The sequence below is a fragment of the Falco rusticolus genome, chromosome 6, assembly GCF_015220075.1.
Source record: "Falco rusticolus isolate bFalRus1 chromosome 6, bFalRus1.pri, whole genome shotgun sequence".
In the NCBI taxonomy this organism is placed as follows: Eukaryota; Metazoa; Chordata; class Aves; order Falconiformes; family Falconidae; genus Falco; species Falco rusticolus.
Window position 1 is genome coordinate 23,309,292 of NC_051192.1, and position 19,682 is coordinate 23,328,973.

Below are 19,682 nucleotides of genomic sequence, written 5' to 3' on the forward strand. Positions count from 1 at the left end.
CCTGGCAGGCTGCAATGAAGTCCCCCCAGAGCCTTCTCTTCTCCAGGCTGAACAACTCCAACTCTCTCATGACTGGCTATGTACAACATTGCAAAAGCTTGCATTATTTCACTGACAGTCTGCAGATTATACAGCTCTCCCAAAACACATTGGTTTATGAGTCACACACCAGAGTGTATTTTACAGTACGTTTTAGAAGTGCTGTCAAGATTAAAAAAAACAGAGGTGGAGAATGGTTGCTGTCTCGCTTCCAGTCCTTTTGTGGGTACTTATATTATTGTAGATAAATACATCCTGAATTCTACAGCTGAAATGTTCTGCTAGTTATGACTCAAACAGATGCTGGAAAACTGGAAACAATTTTTAAAGTGACTCAAATCCCAAAAAGCACAGTAGCAAAAGCTAAACAAGATTAGCTAAGGGTATGTTCAGATATTGACTCAGACATGTTCTACTAGAGATTTCTGGTAGTAAATGATTCCAGCAGAGAAAAGCATCACACAGGATTGTTGGAAACGAGGCTGAAACCAAGGCATGCACCAGTCACAAAGAAGAAAAAATCACCAAAGTATGTAATGAAGCACTCATAACTCCAGAGCAGACACCTTTTAAGCAGTATATGCGCTATAGTTTAAATATAATACTTAAGCTTGATAGAGAAATTGGGTGGGCAAGACTTCTTGGTATTATTTTCAAAGTGAAGACGATCATACTAGTTTATTAAATGCTGACCCTATTTAAGTTAAGGCAAGTTTTCTTGAATGTATGGGGCAAGCCCATACATCCAAGAAAACCAAGGAAAGCATTAATTGATGGTTTATATTATGCCTAAGTCTATAATATCTCTTTTATGTTTCTAAGACTATAATCTTTTTATGTTTGTAGATTGTTAACACATAAATCATCAATTCTAAACTTCGTATCGGTCCAACACATGTTACAGCACGAGAAATGTATAAATTCTTACTATTTTATCAGAATAAGAGATGGGCAGCTATTTTGAAATCACCTGTTAGAAATCAGAGTAAAGTTTTCAGAGTAGCTCAGCTGAGTGAAGTGGAGCGGTGATCGCAAGGCACAGCCTAAGCAACAACATCCACGGGAGATGACACACTTCTTACCCACCGCAGACATCGCCGACATTTAAATAAGACATCATATTAATCACAGCGCTGGAGTTACATGAGAATAGCTGTGCTGAGCCCTACCAAGGGGTCAAGTAGCCTGCTACCCTGTCCTTTAACTATGAAAAGTATAGGAAGAGGGCATACACAGCTGTACATCCTTACTACACACTGCCAGCCTCTGGCACTTTGTGCCTTAGTTATTTTCTGGGCCGGTCTTTTAATAACCGTCAATGAACGCTGCTTGCACTTCTTCAATTCTCTTTTGACCAAGACAAAGTAGGTTTGTGACTCGGGGACTTCACACAGTAATACATACAGAATACACTGCACGGAAGAGTTATCAGAATGATTTGGGGATTATCACATTGCATGCTATGGTATTTATGTTTGGCAGATTTTCCTCTCCAAGAAAGGGACAGAGCTAAAAGCAACACTCATACCTTATCTGCTCTACATTGAAGGTCCTTCAAACAGGTAATTTCATATCATTTCTAATAGCTTTCTTATATATACTGCATGATTATCTTTCAAGCATAAGGTTGTATCATTATTTTAAGTCTTCCAGCAACAACTCTCAAGATCTAAACTCATACCTATACCCACTCATACACAAACACACAATGGCTGTCCTACCAAACAGTCCAGCAATTTTAAAATATTAAAAATGTGATCTACCTCCAGATGTATCAGGCAGCAATACAGTCTCATAAAATAGTAATGCTTCTTACTTTTTTGATTACTGGCCGGTATCAGGCATAGCAGCAGGAAGGTGAGTTAGCAAAGACATTCAGACACTTCTCCCCAAAGGCACAGTGACCTCAAGGGTCGAAACCAACTCTCTTACTGAAGCACGAGTTGGTGCTCCCGTACACCATTAAACCACCACAGAACTAGGGAGAGAATAACCTTTTCAATCAATTTCATAGGCACAGAAAAGTGACTCTGGAAGCTAAACATGGATGTTTCAGTTAAAAATTGTATTTATTGCTGCGGCTGTTTCTTAGTTTCTTCCTGAAAAACCTAGCAAAAAAGAATATTGTAAAACAAAGCCCAATGGTTTGGCAGTTGATTGATTAACAGTATTTATTGTACATGTCACGAATGGCACTGACACTGTGGAAGCCTAGGTCCTATAGCATCACATTCTATCAGAAACACTACACAATCATTTCCCTAAGCTATATTTGCAGCAGTTACAACTGCTTTACTTTTCTAATGCCAGTAATTACATTTGTTTGTTTTCATGTAGTACCTCTTTAGGACAGTCAGAGAGAAACTAATCATTCATGGAACAGAATTTGTTGTTTTCTTTTGTTTGTTTTTTAGGAATCTTGCTTTGTATTTCGAAGTCTTTCATTTCTTTAAAAAACAAACTCTACAATTGGCCTCAGTCTTTTTCTGCAATATTCTTCATGTTAATTGTGATAATGTTCATGTAGCATAAATATGAATGTTACAAGCAACTTGCTATAGTTTGGAGACAACTTACTTGTTTTCATTAACTATACTGACTATACTTCATTATGGCAAATAATCTTGAGAAAGTATAATTACAAATACCATGAGTTTGGTTTTTTTGAAACACAACACAGAGGCTACCGTAATGACAATAAAACTTCAGCCTGTTATGGTTTGTTTTCCTCCAAAAATAAGGAGATGATCAACAAAAGAATTAACAGAAACTAAACATATTGCACAAACTGTCAAAATGCAGAAGCCAACCCAGTGGCTCAAGAGAGAGGAAGAATTCAAGCTACTCCAATGAAAGTAAATGGCACTTGTCAGTCAAATCTGGCTTGACTGGGTCTCGCTCTGCTTCATCTTTCTGCTCTTCTGCTTCACCACTTTGCATTTCCCTTCATTGCTTGGGGAATGGCTGCAGCAGAGTTTCCCTTCCTAGGGCTGTGTGTGGAAGGAGCTGCAGTTTGTAACCCCTGTGGGCTTGTGGCGGGGGGACCCTCTCTGCAGGCGGTGGGAGGGCTGCACCGGGGGTGTCTCTGGCAATGAAACGTGGTAGAAGTTCGGTAACCGAATGTCATACCTAAAGCCTTTCCCCACCTGCACTCTGTCATTCAAGGCATACAGTTTTTCAGCAATGTCACTCCCAATTAAAATTGAGAACAGGCGGGAGATGAAACGGTGTTTAGCAAACAGCAGATACAGCTTCTTTCTCCTCCAGGCCACGTACCGACAATCTGTCTCTGCTGTAAGCGTTACCTATAGAATAGAAAATTAAAGTTAGCCAGGTGATAAGGCAGTGATATTGCTGCTGCTGCCCTTGTTCAGAAAACACACACACACATGCCCAGCAGGCACGCAGGCTGTGTCTGTAACGTACACTTCGTGTCTTTGCACCTACTGCAATTAAAGCCATTTAATCCAGCCAGAGGGCTCTGGCTGACAGAGGTCTACTGTAGGAAAAAGACAAGAGAGAAGGGTGTCTGGGAATGGACCAAACAATCGTGTCTTGTTGGCCTCAGTGACTGTCTGCCTATGCCCACTTTGAACGACAGCCCCAGCCCCACACTCCCCGCTTCGCTCTCGGCAGCCCCAGCTAGAAAGGCAGGTCTAAAGAAAGCTCTCCGCAAATGCCGTTTGCTCTTGTGACATGCGACATCAGATCCCACACCAGCTAGTGTGTCAGTCAAGTGACAGCAGTGGGAGGGCTCTCAGATCACAGGGGGCAGCTCCAACAGACACTGTCCCATGCTGTCCCCCCATGCAAGCTGTATCACAGGCACAGCCCAGGCTCTCAGGTCACCTCCCATAGGGAAGGCTCTTCAGCACCAACTTCCACCCACCTCCTGCAAACCTCATTTCTCAGGGCTGGGTTTTAGCAGAGCCAAAGAATGCAAACAGAGGCTGCCTCCCAAATTAGCTTTAAGAAAAAACTCATTTCTTGTCACAACAAGATGCAAACAGAAAGGATATACAAACAGCATAACCAGTCCAGTGGGTAAAGAGGACTTCCCTCCCCAAATTAATGGAATGCCACTTGTTTGTACAATTTCACAAATGAAACTCACAACTAAATGAACTTATTTCTAAACCAATTAGTACTTGAACCGTTTTCTGTAGCATTCAAAAAACAACCCTCCACTTTTACCTGGAAAATTCCCTCTTCTGTGGGCCTCAGCGAATCCCATTCAGGAGAATCCAGAAACTGAAGAGGAAAAATATAATGCAGGAACTCCCCATCAACTGTCACTCTGATCCTACAAAGAGAAGATGTGTTAATTTATTAGTATTACCTGCACAGCAGCAATGACTGCAACAAGGATGTGTTATTTCTACCATGTGAGGAGTTTAAATATAGCTTTGAGGGCATAAGAAAGCAATCAACGGGCAACAGTATCCTAATTACATTTTTGAACCCAACTTGATCAGGCCAGTTGAAAGAGAATACAAGATGATAATCATGCAACTGAAATGGAAATCTTTCCAGGCCTTATTCAAGTCATATTACTCTCTTTGGGACAAGTCTCTGCGGTGACGGGCAAGCTTTGTCATGAAAAGGCCAGCATGCACTGGAGAGACTAATGCACATAACACTGTTTGCCTGACTTACTTGAAAACCATGGGATGTACTTTTAAGTTTGGTAAATACGCATTTTAGAGGTAACAAAGTGGAAAAAGCAGGGTGTGGAAAGCCAGGGTTCCTCACAGCATGCCTTACGTAGGGCTCTCTCAAGCATTTAACAGGAATTACATGGCCACAGGACTGTCTCTGGAGCCAGAACAACATGGAGGCACAGGATCTCTGCGTGAATGCTTTGGGCCTTCTGCAGATACCAAAGAAAAGCTTCCTTTCTACTTTTAAAATCATATTTAAGTTTGAAGGCACACAAGAAGAAAGTGTATACTTAAACTTTATGAGCTAAAAAACCAAAAAAAAAAAAGCAAGCAAGCTGTAGGAGTCCCCTTTTTACATCTGCTCTGCACTGAGATTAATGCTTCTTACAAAATCAGAAGCAGCAGCCCTATACCACACCAAAGAGGGTTATCAGGTACTCCCTGCATGATTATTAACTGGCTGGGCACGTAGGATGGACACCTCTCCTTCAGTATGACTATGACCAAAAGCAACCTTCATGTGCTACTTTCTAGATAGGTCCCAAGAATGCTCTGAACCAGGGTATCACTGAGGACAGCTACCTAAAATCCATATTGTTCACTGCAAGTAGTCCTAAGTCAGCTGGGTTTCAAGCTGCCTACAAATTCCATCTGTCCACACAGCAGGCTGTCAAAATGCACCTACAAAGCATCCCATCACAGACAGACCACAGCCGTCATCTCTGGGTATCCCCATCTACTCTTGTGATGCTCCAGTACTGTATGCCACTTTGTACACGGTACAAACGCTAGTATTGCCCTTCAGGAGAACATCAGCAAGGTTGCCAGAAAGGTCTCCAGTCAGCAGGGAGTACAAGCAGCTGGATTTATTGCCTCAGGGTATAACTAAGTGCCACAGTATACAGTAACTGTGGACTCAGTTCTGCAAATCTTGGTATGGTTTGACTATGTTCTTTTGTAATGGAAGGGCACTTTTAGGCCTTCAGCTCTCCCTTACTCCCTCTCTTCACCCACCTCCCAGAAAGCAACAAAACTCAATCTGTATCAAAGTCAAGACCTCTACTAAACAGTTAATCTCAGTGTATTCAGCTTCATAACTACCTTTTAGGCCTGTTTCAGATGATACTAGCAAAGAAAAATAAGAAAGATGCTGTGTTCATCAGCTAGGCAGCAGATAGCTAGCAAACTGCAGCCTGAAGCACACATTTGTTCCCCTTATCTGCCTAACCTGTTAGACTGCTATGATACAGTGGTCTGGAAAAGAATGACTTAAAATCCTTTTCTTTATGCTATTACAGATTTTGTGCTTGGTGGTTTTATGCTAGTGCTGTCCGAGCAGAGTGTATTTAGCCTATTAATATTTATATTACTTGCATTAATATTTAATCTGTTGTACTGGAAAACGAACAAACAATACACAAATCAGGCTTTTTTTTTTTGCTTTCATTTTCAAGAGGGAGGAAAAAATAAAGATATTTGCAGAAGTCTGAACAAACAGATACAAACCTGCCTGACACAAGCAAGGACAATTTATCAATAGGTGTTTTGCCCTGCATGGCATAACAGTGTTCCTTCTCCAGGGTAACCACTTCTGCATCGCAGCACAAGACAATCTTCCTGTAGACAGTCAAGGAAATTCCCAGAGGCTGGAAGAGCGCGCTGTAGAGTTCCTGGAATTCTCTGTCAAAGGAAACACTCCGAACTTGGTAGGTAACGTAAATGAACTGGACGAAGCATATAGCAAACAGTATAAAATTCCAGGAGAATATATCAGCAGCACAGACATCCAGCCAGGCCCAAACAGAAGAGCAGAGAAAGCCCAATCCAAGCAAGCTGAAGACATAGAGAAGCCCAAAGAATCCACTTCCACCCATGAAGCCCACAACAAAGAGAATACTGGCTAGGTGGTAGATAGATCCCTCTGCCTCTTGCTTCCAGGTGGTACACGTCGGATGTGCATATATCAAACTTTCCCAAAAACTTGCATTTTCTCCCATGGCTGGAATAATTTTTTGATTCAGCTGAATCTTGGCAATTTTTATTTATTAAAAGCTGCTAGCGGGGTCCTTTGCTTTTCCATTCTTGTAAACTCTGCTCAATGATAACATAATGTCAGCGTCTCTTTTGGCAGTAAAGCTGCGCTTAGGAATTCCAGCAACTAGGAAGCTAACGTTCTCAGAAGGCAATGCTGTTTCTCATCAGTTCATGCATTGTTTTGACTTTGGCCAGGCCATCTGTAGCTTCATCTGATCTGGACAAATGAAGAAAAGATGAATTACTTATAAAATCATTTTAACGAATTAAACTCTATCAAAGCTTTTGCATTACAGTCTTCTAATTCCCCTTGTAGCCCTGAGATTCTAGAATCAAACCTTAATATTCGTAGAATTGAAGATCTTGTTTCTGTATCTAGGAACCCTGTAGCAACTGTCAGATCACCATTGAATCCACATAAACCTGAACATTGCATCCACAACATCCTGTGACAAGCCCTTCCACAGCCTAACTGCTGAGAACATAGTTGCATTTGTTGGTCCTGAACCTCCTGCCTGCAAGGCTCGTTTAATGCCCTTCCAAACTCTTAAGACAAGAAGCAACAGGAAACTCTTGTTCCTTGTTCATCTCCTCATTCTCACTCTTGATTTCGGTCAAACCACTCTCGTTAATGAGCTGAGCAAGGCTGCTCTCTGTCCCCAGAGACAACAAACTACATCCCCAAACACCACGCTAAGGGAAACCCAAATATCACAGGAGATTGTCTTTTCTACTCCAAGGATGACAGGCAAAAAGCTGTCATGTATAAGAAAGACTACAAAACTTAATGGCAGCTTTATACAGATTCTGTTATTAGAACATGAAGTAAGTAGTCCTGCAAAATACTTCTGAAAGGGCATTTTAAAAGCAATTTTAACATTCAAAGTTCTACTTTGTATAATTCCATGCCATGAACCACATTTTATTGTTCAGCATTATAAAACGATAACCATGCTATTTATTTCCGTATGACAATGTATTATTAAGAGTTAAGTAAAAAAATAAACCACACAACTGAAAAGCCCAAAATAAATTAAAAAAAAAAAAAAGAATAATCAAAACCAGCTTTCTACATCTGTCTTTTAAAGTAAAAATACATACTTCAGTGTAAGATTAGACATGGAAGAAACTGGAAAGCTGGAGTCTATCAGTAGTTTAATCAGGATTGAAACCCACCAAGATCTTTAACAGTCTCATTCTTTTCCTGATACAACATCAGGGAAGCCAAGAAATACCTTGCCATCTAAATTATTAGATTCTCTGGAGTATTAAAGGTAGTTTGGTATTTTTTCCCCCCCAAGAGCCATAGAAGTCAATACTTAAAGAGTACTGCTGGTGCAATGAAGCATCCAATATCATTCAGCAGGGCTTTCAGTGATGCATTTTTACAGTAACACATGTAAGAAATTAAATTAAGCAAAGTTGTATCACATTTCCTAGCTGCTACAGCTTTACTTTTTAAGTTTACTCAAGCCCCAACATTAATTCCATGATTCAAAATCACTAATGCTAAATCAAGACATAAAATCCTAAACAACCGAGCAGCAGAGTTCACAAGAAAAGGTTAGGAGGAGAGCTCTCCCTCTGTGGGAGTGGTGATAGGGAAGTCACTGACCCATAAAAACATCACACCTAAAGAGCAGAAAACCTCTCCAAATTAAAATGCTCTCTGTCCCACTGCAGTGGAAGAACCAGCATTACAAGAACGAGGTAGTTTGTAACTATAAGCTTTTCTGTTTGCCTCTTCTCTGGTACAGGATTCTCCTCAGATGCAGGATTTAACCCTTGGAGAATGGGAGATGAGAACTGTATCAGCTATGAATAAGTTACCTAGGCACGGTAAGTGCACGAGGAATTTTAGGCAGTACTTCTGTGATCAAGGGCCGATATTTCTGAACCAAAAGAAAATAAAACTGGAACATAAAGTTCCCAGACCTTGTATTCTGAATCCAGTCAGCATTTCCACTGCACAGTGAAGAATCAGTGGCGAAAGTGTGGTTTGGTTTTGGGGTTTTTTTTAAGTAAGTTTAACGAGTTTCTAAGGGGTGGTTTTTTTTGTTGTTTTTTTTAACTAGACAATGGATAACATTTATTTTGGATTATTGTTAATACTTCTACGCTATTGCCAACAATTTGCTCTGAGCAGTTCCCATGAAGACCCTAATTTCTACAAAAAATTCAGTTTTGAGTGGAACCATGACTGAGAAGTTACATGGGAAGCTGTATGCATGCCACAGACAAAACCACCATGGATCTGTACTTTAATCCGCTTTCTATCACCAACCTCTTTTTGTCATGTAAAGTCACACGTTGCAACAATTTGGCATAACTTTGCAATAATTTGACAAAATTTATGTTCAATTTCCAATTCGCCTATAGCATTCACAGTCTGCCCACACTACAGCTCATAGCATTGCTATAAAACATCTATTCATGACAACATGAATCAAATTAATTTAGAAAGAACATCACACTGCTAGGACACAGATAGAGAAGCCATCATACACAAAACCAAAGCCTTGGAAAAACTGTCCTGTATTTGTAACTGTTTATTTTTGGAATGGGACCCGTCTCCCAAAACCAATGTATACAAAATTCCCACATATTTTGTAGTTCTGAACAGTGAGAACTTTTACTGTGCTACAGCATCATCCAGGCTGCAGAGGGCCTCCCTCTACCTGGGCAAGAGGAAGGGCCAAGGAGGCAGGCCAGCACTAGCACAGAATACAGCCTCACCAACAGGACACTCTTCTGAGCGATGTAAAGCGCACAGGCCAAAACAAACCTTCTGGAAATAATGATAAGCCCTGCTACTAAATGGAACTGGTTTCTCAGGGCTACAGTGAAGAGCAAGCATGCTTGCTGTCAGTGAACTGCAGGAAGAAAGAAAGGATTCACCTCTTTTTAATTAAGAAAGATTAAAAGATTTGGGAGCTAAAAAATGTTGGAAGGTTTTTTTATGAAGTATTAAATACAGCACAGGAAATAGCATGTATGGGCCTAAGTACAGTAAAATTTCTAATTTTGATTGGTATTTAGTGCTAGATAAGGCCTTTCATATTTTTCTTTATAGTTCCTTCAAGTCCAGACTTTAAGCTCTTGAGGGCTTCAGAACAGTCGCTCTAATTCAGCCATTCATCTACTGCATGAGGGACTGGGGGGAGAAAAATCCCCCAATTCAAAAAACCAAATATCTGTGGTACCAACTGTGAGTCATCTTCCACTGAAGATCAGCCTACAAAGTGCCCAAAGTAGTATAAAATTACCCAAATTTGTAAGCACTCAAAGGGGACACCATCCTTTCACTGAGATGCTTTGGCACTCCTACCTACCAGGACAGGGAACGTGCCAGCTGATGTGGCCTTGTCTGATGTCCTGTGTCAGTCGTCCTGGCTCTGGTGAACAGTTATCGCTACAGGTTCGTTTGTTGGTGGTGATCAGGCAAGCTTCAGCAGGAAATTGCATTTAAAGCAGGTATCCCAGATTATGAGCCTGAAGAACTATTATCTTCCCCAAGTAAATGCTGAATACTTTCTACTCTGTCCCCTGTCTCTGGAGAAGGAGGGCCATGCACAAGCAGGGTCTCTGCTATATGACTACTGTATTCAGAATAACACAACATTGACATCTGTAGGCTGTCAGAGCCAGAGGTCCATGGAAGAGGTCTCCTCCCAGCTCAGGAAGGAGACATGCCCTGCCAACACAGGCTGAATTACTGAGGTGCTTTTGAGTGTTTTGCTCTACCACACATCCCACCCTTTCCAGCAGGAGCAGATCAAGTGCTGGGAAAAATCAGCTCAGACTCGAGATACGAGCAATACACCACGGCATGGACTTGTTTAAAACAACCAACAGCAATGCTGAAAGGTCTCAGCTGCCATCAGAAAGTGTTAATGAGTTTGCTGGAGCTTTAAAGAAGTAAATGGAGCATTTCACTTATACCCTCCAAAATAAATACCTGCCAGCAACTTACAACTTCATAGAATACATATACTAAAATGGTCAGAACAGAATGAATGTATATTGTAATTTAAATGCACATAGTACAACTTCCCCCTCGGCAAATGGGCATTTTCTCCATACACTGTAGAATTCAACAATTCAACAATCATGTACATTTTTAATTTGCTTAAGAACTGGGTACTTTACCTTATTTTTGTCACTGATGACTCAAATTCAACTCTGAGAAGCTTTCAGTGTTAGTCACTCTGTCTAGATCACAATAATTTCTGCAAAGAATAAACCCTAAACGCCTTGAGGCCACCAGCAGTTCTCTCTTCAGTCTTTTTAATTCAGTCAAAAGTAAAGCTATTCAGAGTTCAAATCTGAAAGAATCTCCATTCTTTAGTTGTCTTATCCCAAGTATTCAGCCAGAAATCCCTCGGCACTTTCACACTATACATGTTGACAGGCCGTAGAAGCCGTACATGCTGATCGTGTAACCAGCCTGCATGAATTGTTTGCTACAAGCCTGGAAGCAAAAGGGAAGATTTTCCTTTACAGCATATATGCTTTCATGTACAAAATGAGATTATGCTGGATTTAGCAGGATTTGTCTCATTGGTTTTAGCCATCTACAGTGTAGATGCTTACACACGAGCTAGAGGCCACAGCCTGGCTTGGCAGTCAGCAAAGCTGCTCCACCAACTCCACCGGGAACCAAGAGGTCCCCAAGCCAAGGGGGGCCCTGGCAGCCTCGATGCCCCCTGCTTCCAGAGGGATGAGCTTTGAGCACCCCAGCTGCTAAGTTACATCTGGTCTGGCCATCATTTAGGTGTGTAAAAGGAAGCTTCTCCTTAATTTTAGGAAGTACTTCCTCTAACGTGCAATGCAAATGCATACACCAATTAACGCACTCCTTCCCTCCATGGCCCCTGCACCTCTGAAATCCTCTCTGCCCCTCTCTTGACTCCTGTTGCTCTCAATGCTTGTTTATGTAGCACACATTCCCCAAGCTACTTTCCTTCTGCGGTTGTTCACTTGGGATTAGATACCCAAATGGACTGAGACAGACAAACTCTTAACTGCAATGCTGTGTTTAATTTGGCACACAGAGGAGCTATGCATCTGCAGAAAGGTAGAGCTATGTGCCTATAGGCAAGTATAGGCAGACAAACAAGATAGTTCCAGCGATAAATGCTCCTTGAACCCACCCCAGGCTCAAAACATGCATGCAGCAACGAGGACAGTAACTAACACAAGCTAGCTTACCTTAAACATCTTGAGACTACATCCTAGAGAAAGCAGTAATTATAATACTGGAAAACACATGGTTTTCCTGAGAAAATGCAGCCTGCACAGTATAGAGAAGGCTACAGTAGCTTCATCACAGTCCACAACATCTATTCAGGAAGATGGAAGGAGGATGAGGAAGGACTACCCAATTCAAAAGACAAAGTTATCAAGATAATCAGTCACTATAAAATTAAATATATTCAGATTACAAAGACACACAAGCATACATAGCAAAGGTAATTAATTAATGGGATGGCTTTAAAGATTTTCTTTGCTGGGAATTAAGGCAGTCTGGATGCTGTCTGGTACCTAAAATAAATTTGGGTATGCAATTATTAAAAAATTAATTGGTTTACTACAGTTCTATTTTTTATTCTACAGGAAGTCAGATTAGATAATCACAATGGCGTCTTCTGGACTTTTGCCTTGAGTTACTTAACACAAAAAAGTTGTATATACCTAGAAAGTTATGTAGCTGGTCTTCCTAATGAAATCTAGACAGCCATCTCAGATACCAACTAAGCAGCTACTTTAGACAACAGAAAACATTGAAGACAGGTATATCTCTGAAATTATTTCTCACAAAGACCTTCCAGAAGAAACCTTCATCCATGTAGAGACAGCATCCCTTCCGGCCAATGTTTTTCAAAGAAAGGAATGCTTTATCAATGAATGCTAATGAAACATGTTTGCATGATGGAACATATTTGCAACCCCAGCAGCCAAGCCTCAGCACCCCGCTCCCTGGGTGAGTGTCCCCCCTGCAGAACAAAGAGCGACTGCAGCGTGGTTCTCCCTCCCTCAGCCTCCTTTCTGCACACATTGACAGCCTCAGCAAGAAGGGCAGTAAGTGACCAACCCACACGACTTAAAATTAATCACTTGGGGCACCCTCATGGAAGGGGGGAAGATGGGATTTGCACTCCCTTGGGCTGAGGAAGGCATCCTGTGTCTCAGTGATGTCTCATCGCTGTTTCTCACCCCCTGGATCAATGTTCTGTGTGTAGGCTGTCACTTGGAATTATCTCAGGCCTTAGGAAAGGCAGTTAAACTGCACCCTTCCCAGTCCTTCCAGTACCCCCTGAGGTGTGCAGGCTGCAATTGCCGAACCAGACCCCTGCCCCCAGAGCATTCATGTGAAGCGACACCTCCTTGGAGGGCAATCCTTCTAGGAATGCTCAGAGCCACAAAACCAGCAGCTGGGACATGTCCAGCCATCAGTGGTGCTTCACTGCCTTCAGGGCAGCTCTGAGAAATAACCACCAGCCAAGCGGGACTTTTTGGGGTCAAAACCCTGCCCTGGTCAGGCAGAATTTAGGCTCCCACGTTCAAGGCTGTTCAGACAAGAACCCTCTTTGGTCAGCTGCTGCCTAACCCTGGAGACACCCCAATGCCATGTCTATGCTGAAGTCAAACAAGCCACCAATGGCATGAGGCTGGTCACCAGTTGTCCTCCTCACCAGGCTGGGCCTGACTCCTGTCTCCCTGCTGCAGCAGATGCAGAACTGCTTTCTCCAAAGCAGAGTGCTTTAATGGAAGCCTTTTCATGGGACTGTCAACTCATTGAGCTTGTTTGGCTGCAGCAGGCAAGGCCTGGTTCTACTGACAATTTGCTCAAATCCCCACTAACCTTTTTAAGAAGTGGAAAAAAGCTGGGCAGGGGGAGGCATCAAGACAGAAAGAAAACCCACAGCAATACAGAATAGTTTAAGGTTCATTAGAAGCATTACATACAGTAAAGCTGCTATTATTTAGTCTTTAAATATTTAAGACCAGCTTACTATACACAGCTTACAGTACTTGAACGATTCCTCATTTATCACTGTAAAATATAAAATGCAATCCTCTGTGGTTGCAAAGCCAATACTGAAGATGCTATCTATTTTACCATCGAGAAAGTACCTGATATGAAAAAAAAATACATTGCACATTTTCTTCAAATTTGAATCAGAACTGATGAACCATTAACTACACGTGGTCTTCCTGCCAAACTAGAGGAACAATCCCCTCCCTCCTTTTATTAAGGTCTTTTGCTCCTAGAAAACATGAATATGGAATGACAGAGATTTTAAGCCAACTATGGATTGCTAGCACTTGGGTAAATTTGAGCAAGGCTCTTGTATATTGAACAGTATTGGCCAAATAGTAATTCAGGGGGTCTGCTTTATTGTGTTTTATAATAAAAATTGCAAAGTGAAGCACAAGTTCAAGCTTTCCTACAGCTCAACTTTTAAATTAATAATAGAGAAAGCAGCTACAACCATATTTCACAGGTGCTTTAAAACCCTGTTAATGAACTACAACTCAACTCCGCAGAATTCAACTTAAATGAGTTTGTATGGTGTAGTAGTGCTTTTAGAAAGGAACATATTCCTGTGAAACTAACCACCTGATGTGAACTTCATTTCCCAAAAAACCAAATAAACAGAGAGGCTTGGTTCATGTCATGGTTTAACCCTGGCTAGCAACTAAGCACCACACAGCTGCTTGTTCACTCCCTCCTGGTGGGATGGGGGAGAGAATTGGAAGGGTAAAAGGAGAAAACCCACGGGCTGAGATAAAGACAGTTCAATGGGTAAAGCAAAAGCCACATGCAAGCAGAGCAAACCAAGGAATCCATTCACCACTTCCCATCAGCGGGCGGGTGATCAGCCATCTCCAGGAAAGCCGGGCTCCACCACGCATAAGTTACTTGGGAAGACAAAAACCATCACTCTGAACATCCCCCCTTCCTTCTTAATTCCCCCAGCTTTATATGCTGAGCATGATGTTCTGTGGTCTGGGATATCCCTTTGGCCAGCTGGGTTCAGCTGTCCGGCTGTGTCCCCTCCCAACTCCTTGTGCACCCCCAGCCCCCTCACTGGTGGGGGTGGGTGAGAAGCAGAAAAGGCCTTGGCTCTGTGTCAGCGCTGCTCAGCAGTAATGAAAAACATCTCTGAATTACCAACACTGTTTCCAGCACATATCCAAAACACAGCCCCATACTACCTACAATGAAGAAAATTAATGCTATCCCAGCCAAAACCAGCACAGATCATCGCACTGCCCCTGCACGTACAACTGGATTACAGGGAAATAATGTCATGAGCCATGTGTTCAAACAGAAACATGAAATGCCACATTTATTTACCCTGTGAGCTCTAAACATGAGTGAAAACACTGTGAGAAGTAGAGGATGCCCTACTGGAGCTGCTGAAATTAGTTATCTTTACTGGAGGGTTTGGGGTGAGAAGTACAGCTCTACTCCCTGCTTTACTGGAACGAGTGTCTCACAGCTTTACATACAAAGCGGAACCAGGCAGAAGCATGCACATGGCACTGGTTTAGCATCAGTTTCAGTAATTTTCCAGGAGATCCAGAACACTCTTAGCTTCAAATAACAAACCAAAGCTTTGTTCATTGTACAGTATGTGACTTCTGTTTGGGCAACAGCCGCATGCCCAATTACAGGTACTGTATCATCACCTGAAGACACTTTTTCGTAAAGCACTGGAACACACTAAAATGATAAAATAAAATCTCATCCCTGAAGAGTTTGCAGACTTAATAAAAGGATTAAATATAGCTTCAGCTAAGAACCCTTTTCTTGAATCCTTAATAAACTTTCTGTTCTCAACTTTCATCATAGAAGGTCTTCCTGCCACAAACTTTGCCTTCACAGTTACCTGTATCACGGTTCCGTTTCAGTGCCGATTCTCCTCACTACAAGACTTGCAGTATACTTGTTATACCGCAGGCAAGGCATTTCTTAAAAAGTTCACAATTTAAGCTACTTTATTATTTGGTGCCACACAGAACTTCATGGAAAGCCTGAACAGTGACAGTTCTGCATATGTGGAAACCATTTCTTGTTTTGCTGTGGTCAGTGAAGACACGTGTACTTGCATGGATGCAGTCATATCCCCATTAATCAACAGAGTGGCAAGAAGCCCTAGTTCTGGAAGAGACATTTCATCAACGACATCTTTATAACACTGCCAGGTGGTCCGTGATTCAGTATTACAGGAGATCAGCTATATAAAATGTTTGCCCATAAAGTGATTGGCAGCCTGAATGCACACAAAGCTTTGCAGAACAGCTGAAGAAAACGTGGTAAAATATTACAGTTTGGGAAAATATGCTCAGAAAAAAATATTATCGTTTGGGGAAAATAAGTGTTTCGTATCGCTCCTTCTATCTCAGCAAAGAATCAACCGCAAATGCAACACCAGATCTTCATTTCAGGGTTCACCTGCTCTTACCAGTTGTTGATGGGGAGAGAGAAGAACCAAGTAACGGCTGCCTACGAAGCACCCCCCAGTCGATGGAAGAGACCCCCAGCCGGCTTTGTCAGGCGAGCTACCCCCGGGCCAGCCCCTGGGCCAGCGGGCGGCAGCTGCGCCCGAGGCGGCACCGGGAGCCGGGCGGGGCGAGGAAACGCACCCCCGCCGGTGCGGGACGGGGCGGCGCGCTCCAGACAGCCCCCGGCAGGGGGGCGCAGGGCGGCGCGTCCCGCTCCGTCGCCACGGGGCCACGGCAAAGCTTCCAACCGAGGCCGAGCCGCGGCGCTCCGGTTACCAGCGCCGGCCCCCACCGGCTCCCGGGGCAGGGAGCGCCCGGCCCGCCCGCCGCTACCGCCGGTCCCCGCCGCCCAGCCCTCGGGGCGGCAGCCCTCCTCCCCCGACGGCCGGTCCCCGCCGCTGCCCCTGGCCCGAAGCGGGTGTCCCCGCAGCGCAACGAGGCGAGAGGCGGCCCCGGCTCTCCCTCACGCCCCAGCCCCGGGCAGAGCGGGGCGACGCTCCCCGCGCTGCCTGAGTGGCCAGCGCCGGCGGGGGGCGGGCGGAGGCAGCGCCGGGGCTTCAGCCCGCCCCGGCCCGGCCCCCGCCCTGCCCGCGCCCCTTACCTGCCCCCTGCCCCTGCCCTCGGAAAAGTTTCCCGGCCGCCCGGACGGGACGGGTACGGGCTCGCGCTGCCGCTCCTCGCCGCTCCCGGCACCGCCGGCACCACGTCCCGCCACGGCCACCGCGCCGCCGCTGTGACTAAAATAGGCAGAAGCCGGCGGGAGGCTGCGGGCGGCGCCAGCGCCGGGGCCGGCACCGAGCGGCCGCAGCGCGCAGGCGCCTCCCGCCGGCCCCGGGGGGCTGCGGGCGGCGGGGCAGCCCCAGGCGAGCCGAGCTGGGCCCAGCCGAGCCGCGGCGGCCGAGCCCGGGGCAGTGGAGGCGGCGGGAGCTGCCGGCCGTCCCACCGCAGGGACGTTGGCCGCGCTCCTCGCTCCCCGGTAGCCGGTCCCGTCGCGGGGCTCCCCCGTCGCCCCGCGCTGCCGGTGGGCGCCGAAGGGGCGGGCGGGCGGGCGAAGCAGGACGCGGCGCCGCTGGCTGCGGCGACCTCTGAGGGACGGCAGAGCCCGGGCGCGCCGAGCCCTGCCGTGGCTGCCACCCGGGCGCTCGGCGGGCGCTGGCGGCCAAACCCGCCGCGCCTGAGCCGCGCGGGGCGAGGCGTCCCCTCGGGTGCCGCTGCCTCGGGTGACGTTGTCTGGAACGCCTGGTTTGGAATAAAAAACAATGCGATTTTCTGCGCTTGCACCTACTCACCCCAGCAACATGTTTCTTCAGAAGGGAGGTGGATGCGCACCTGCAGGGCTGCCTCCATTACATGACCGGTGCACCTATTTGTACACAACGTTCGAGTTATTTCGTTTGGGAACAACCACAAGCCTCACCAAGAGTATAGTTAGGAGTGTCGGTACAGTGTCTATACGTAAGCCTTTCAGCGTGCTAGCCAGGTGTCTGCTCTGCTGATCACTTTGTGTCTTGGGGAGAAAGAACTGATTGATGGACAGACTTACAAGTTGTTAATATATGAAAAATCATAGCATGTGAAATGTGCAGCTCCTGGTACTACAGAAGGTGTTTCTCAATAACTGGAGCGTGAGCAATAATACCTTTTAAAGAGTAATTGTGGAGAACCTTGTGTGCTTGCCGGTGGCCGGGTCTGAGGTCCCACTGACCTGTTCATGATACCGCAGGGCAATCACTGATGAGAACTTCTCCAGAAGTAAAAGGACAGAGCAACCTGTCATGCTCTAGTAGAGGGATTAGGGCTTTTCTTCACACCTTTGCAAACCTCCTTTCCCAAGGGAGTTCTTTATTTTCAAATATATTTAATTCCATATTTATCAGGGAAGAAGGTGCATAAATTCTGGAATAATCGATTCTCCTAAAACTTGAGAAAACAAAGAGCCTAAAGTATCCCTGAATTACATATATTCAAAACTTCACTGTCTGATTGCAGTACTTTTTTATTTATGATTTTGAGAGAAAAAATACTTTTTATAAAATCTAATCAACTATGTACCAAGATTCTTGTAGTTAATAAAACATCTAAAGGGTTTTGCAGTGTAGCTCCAAATATTTACCTTTCAGACATGCTTTGCGTATGATTGTTTACATTTGTTTAATTTCAGCAGCACTGTTTGACAGATTTCTAAACTGGCAAACCTGAGGCATTGCTGATTTACACTTTTTTCCACTATTTTATTCTGTGTACTTGGGTGGAGCTGAAAGCACCAAACCACTTATTCAGATTTATCGCCAGCTGCATTAGGCATAAATTTGCCCACTATATTTACTTTTCATTGGGATGATAGCAAAGGGATAAAGAAATACATAATAAAAGAAGGATGCTGAAGTTTTTTATTTGATCTACTTATCTACTGAGATTACATTATTCTAGTAAACCACTACTATGTCAATTAAAATATGCTCCTCCTGATCATCCTAAAAGAAGCAAGAAAATTTTGATGGCTTATCTGTAAGACCCTTTTTGAGTTGTATTTAGTTGGAAGCAATAGTCATCATAATTTTCCACAAACATATAGATCGCAAGGAACATTTTTACTATAATAATTCTTATGTTAATTCGATCAACTCCACATCAAATGTTCTCTAACACTATAAGACTGAGACCGCAAATTACTTTCTCAATCCAGGCTTGAAACTCAGGCCTGTATGAGAAATCCAAGGGAGGCAATAATAAATTGGCAAAGCCACCAGGCGCTGTGGAGAGACTAGCAATGCCCAGCATGCTTTGAACCAGCCACTTGAGTGATTGGACTAGTCTTTGATATATTAAAAATGGTTGTGGTACTTATAAAATGACTATTTGTAAAAGGTTAAATAATACAATAAATGTAAACCCAAATTATAACCAGTATTATTCTTTGCAGCAGTATGGCAAAATATAAAGGTCATACTTAAAGGTAGGCTTACAAGAGAGCCTGTGTCAAGACTCAGAAATCCATTATCAGACCTGAAAAGCTGTAGGAGGCTTCATGGCCCTGGCTCAAGGAAGGGGTGGGAAACGCTCTGCGTGGAGGGTGGGAAGGCATCTGGCTAAGGAGCCAGCAAGGGCCGGCCAGGAAGCGGCAGCAGCAAGTGCAAGATTTGTTCCATTCGGGCTGGAGAGGAACCTGAACACCAGAACTGGTGTCTCAGCTGTGAACCTGGACGATGTGAGTTTCTGACTGGTTGTAGACAGCTCTCTTCTCATACCTGCTATTAGATTTATGGGAGTATCTTAGATGCACCTGCCTCTGGGCACAATCCATCCTGCAAGAAGTCTGACAGCTCCATAAAATGTGCAGATTGCCTTGCTGTCAGCTTCTCAACAGCCCTGCCTCCAGACGCCACTTGTGGTGTTGCTGCAGTCAAGGCAGGGTTGCCTGAGCAGGCACCC

The 19,682-nt window shown here is 44.2% G+C and overlaps 2 protein-coding genes across 3 annotated transcripts in view; both read right to left on the reverse strand.

Moving 5' to 3' along the window:
- Positions 1-16,960, reverse strand: part of BVES (blood vessel epicardial substance) — a 57,181-nt gene extending 40,221 nt beyond the window's left edge. The window contains exon 1 of the mRNA XM_037392593.1: positions 16,852-16,960. The gene's annotated coding sequence lies outside the window, so the exon portion shown is untranslated. The remainder of the gene's footprint in view (positions 1-16,851) is intronic.
- Positions 1,936-16,971, reverse strand: POPDC3 (popeye domain containing 3). Of its 2 annotated transcripts, none has more exons than XM_037392596.1 (4): positions 16,852-16,971; positions 6,207-6,951; positions 4,234-4,342; positions 1,936-3,344 (listed from the first exon to the last, which is right to left on the reverse strand). In XM_037392596.1, the coding sequence occupies exons 2-4, from the start codon at positions 6,695-6,697 to the stop codon at positions 3,024-3,026; spliced, it is 921 nt and encodes a 306-aa protein (XP_037248493.1). In that variant the 5' UTR covers positions 6,698-6,951; positions 16,852-16,971; the 3' UTR covers positions 1,936-3,023. The 2 variants fall into 2 exon arrangements, with proteins under 2 accessions (XP_037248493.1, XP_037248494.1); XM_037392597.1 differs by lacking the exon at positions 16,852-16,971 and adding an exon at positions 16,211-16,353.
- Positions 16,972-19,682: the final 2,711 nt, after the last annotated feature.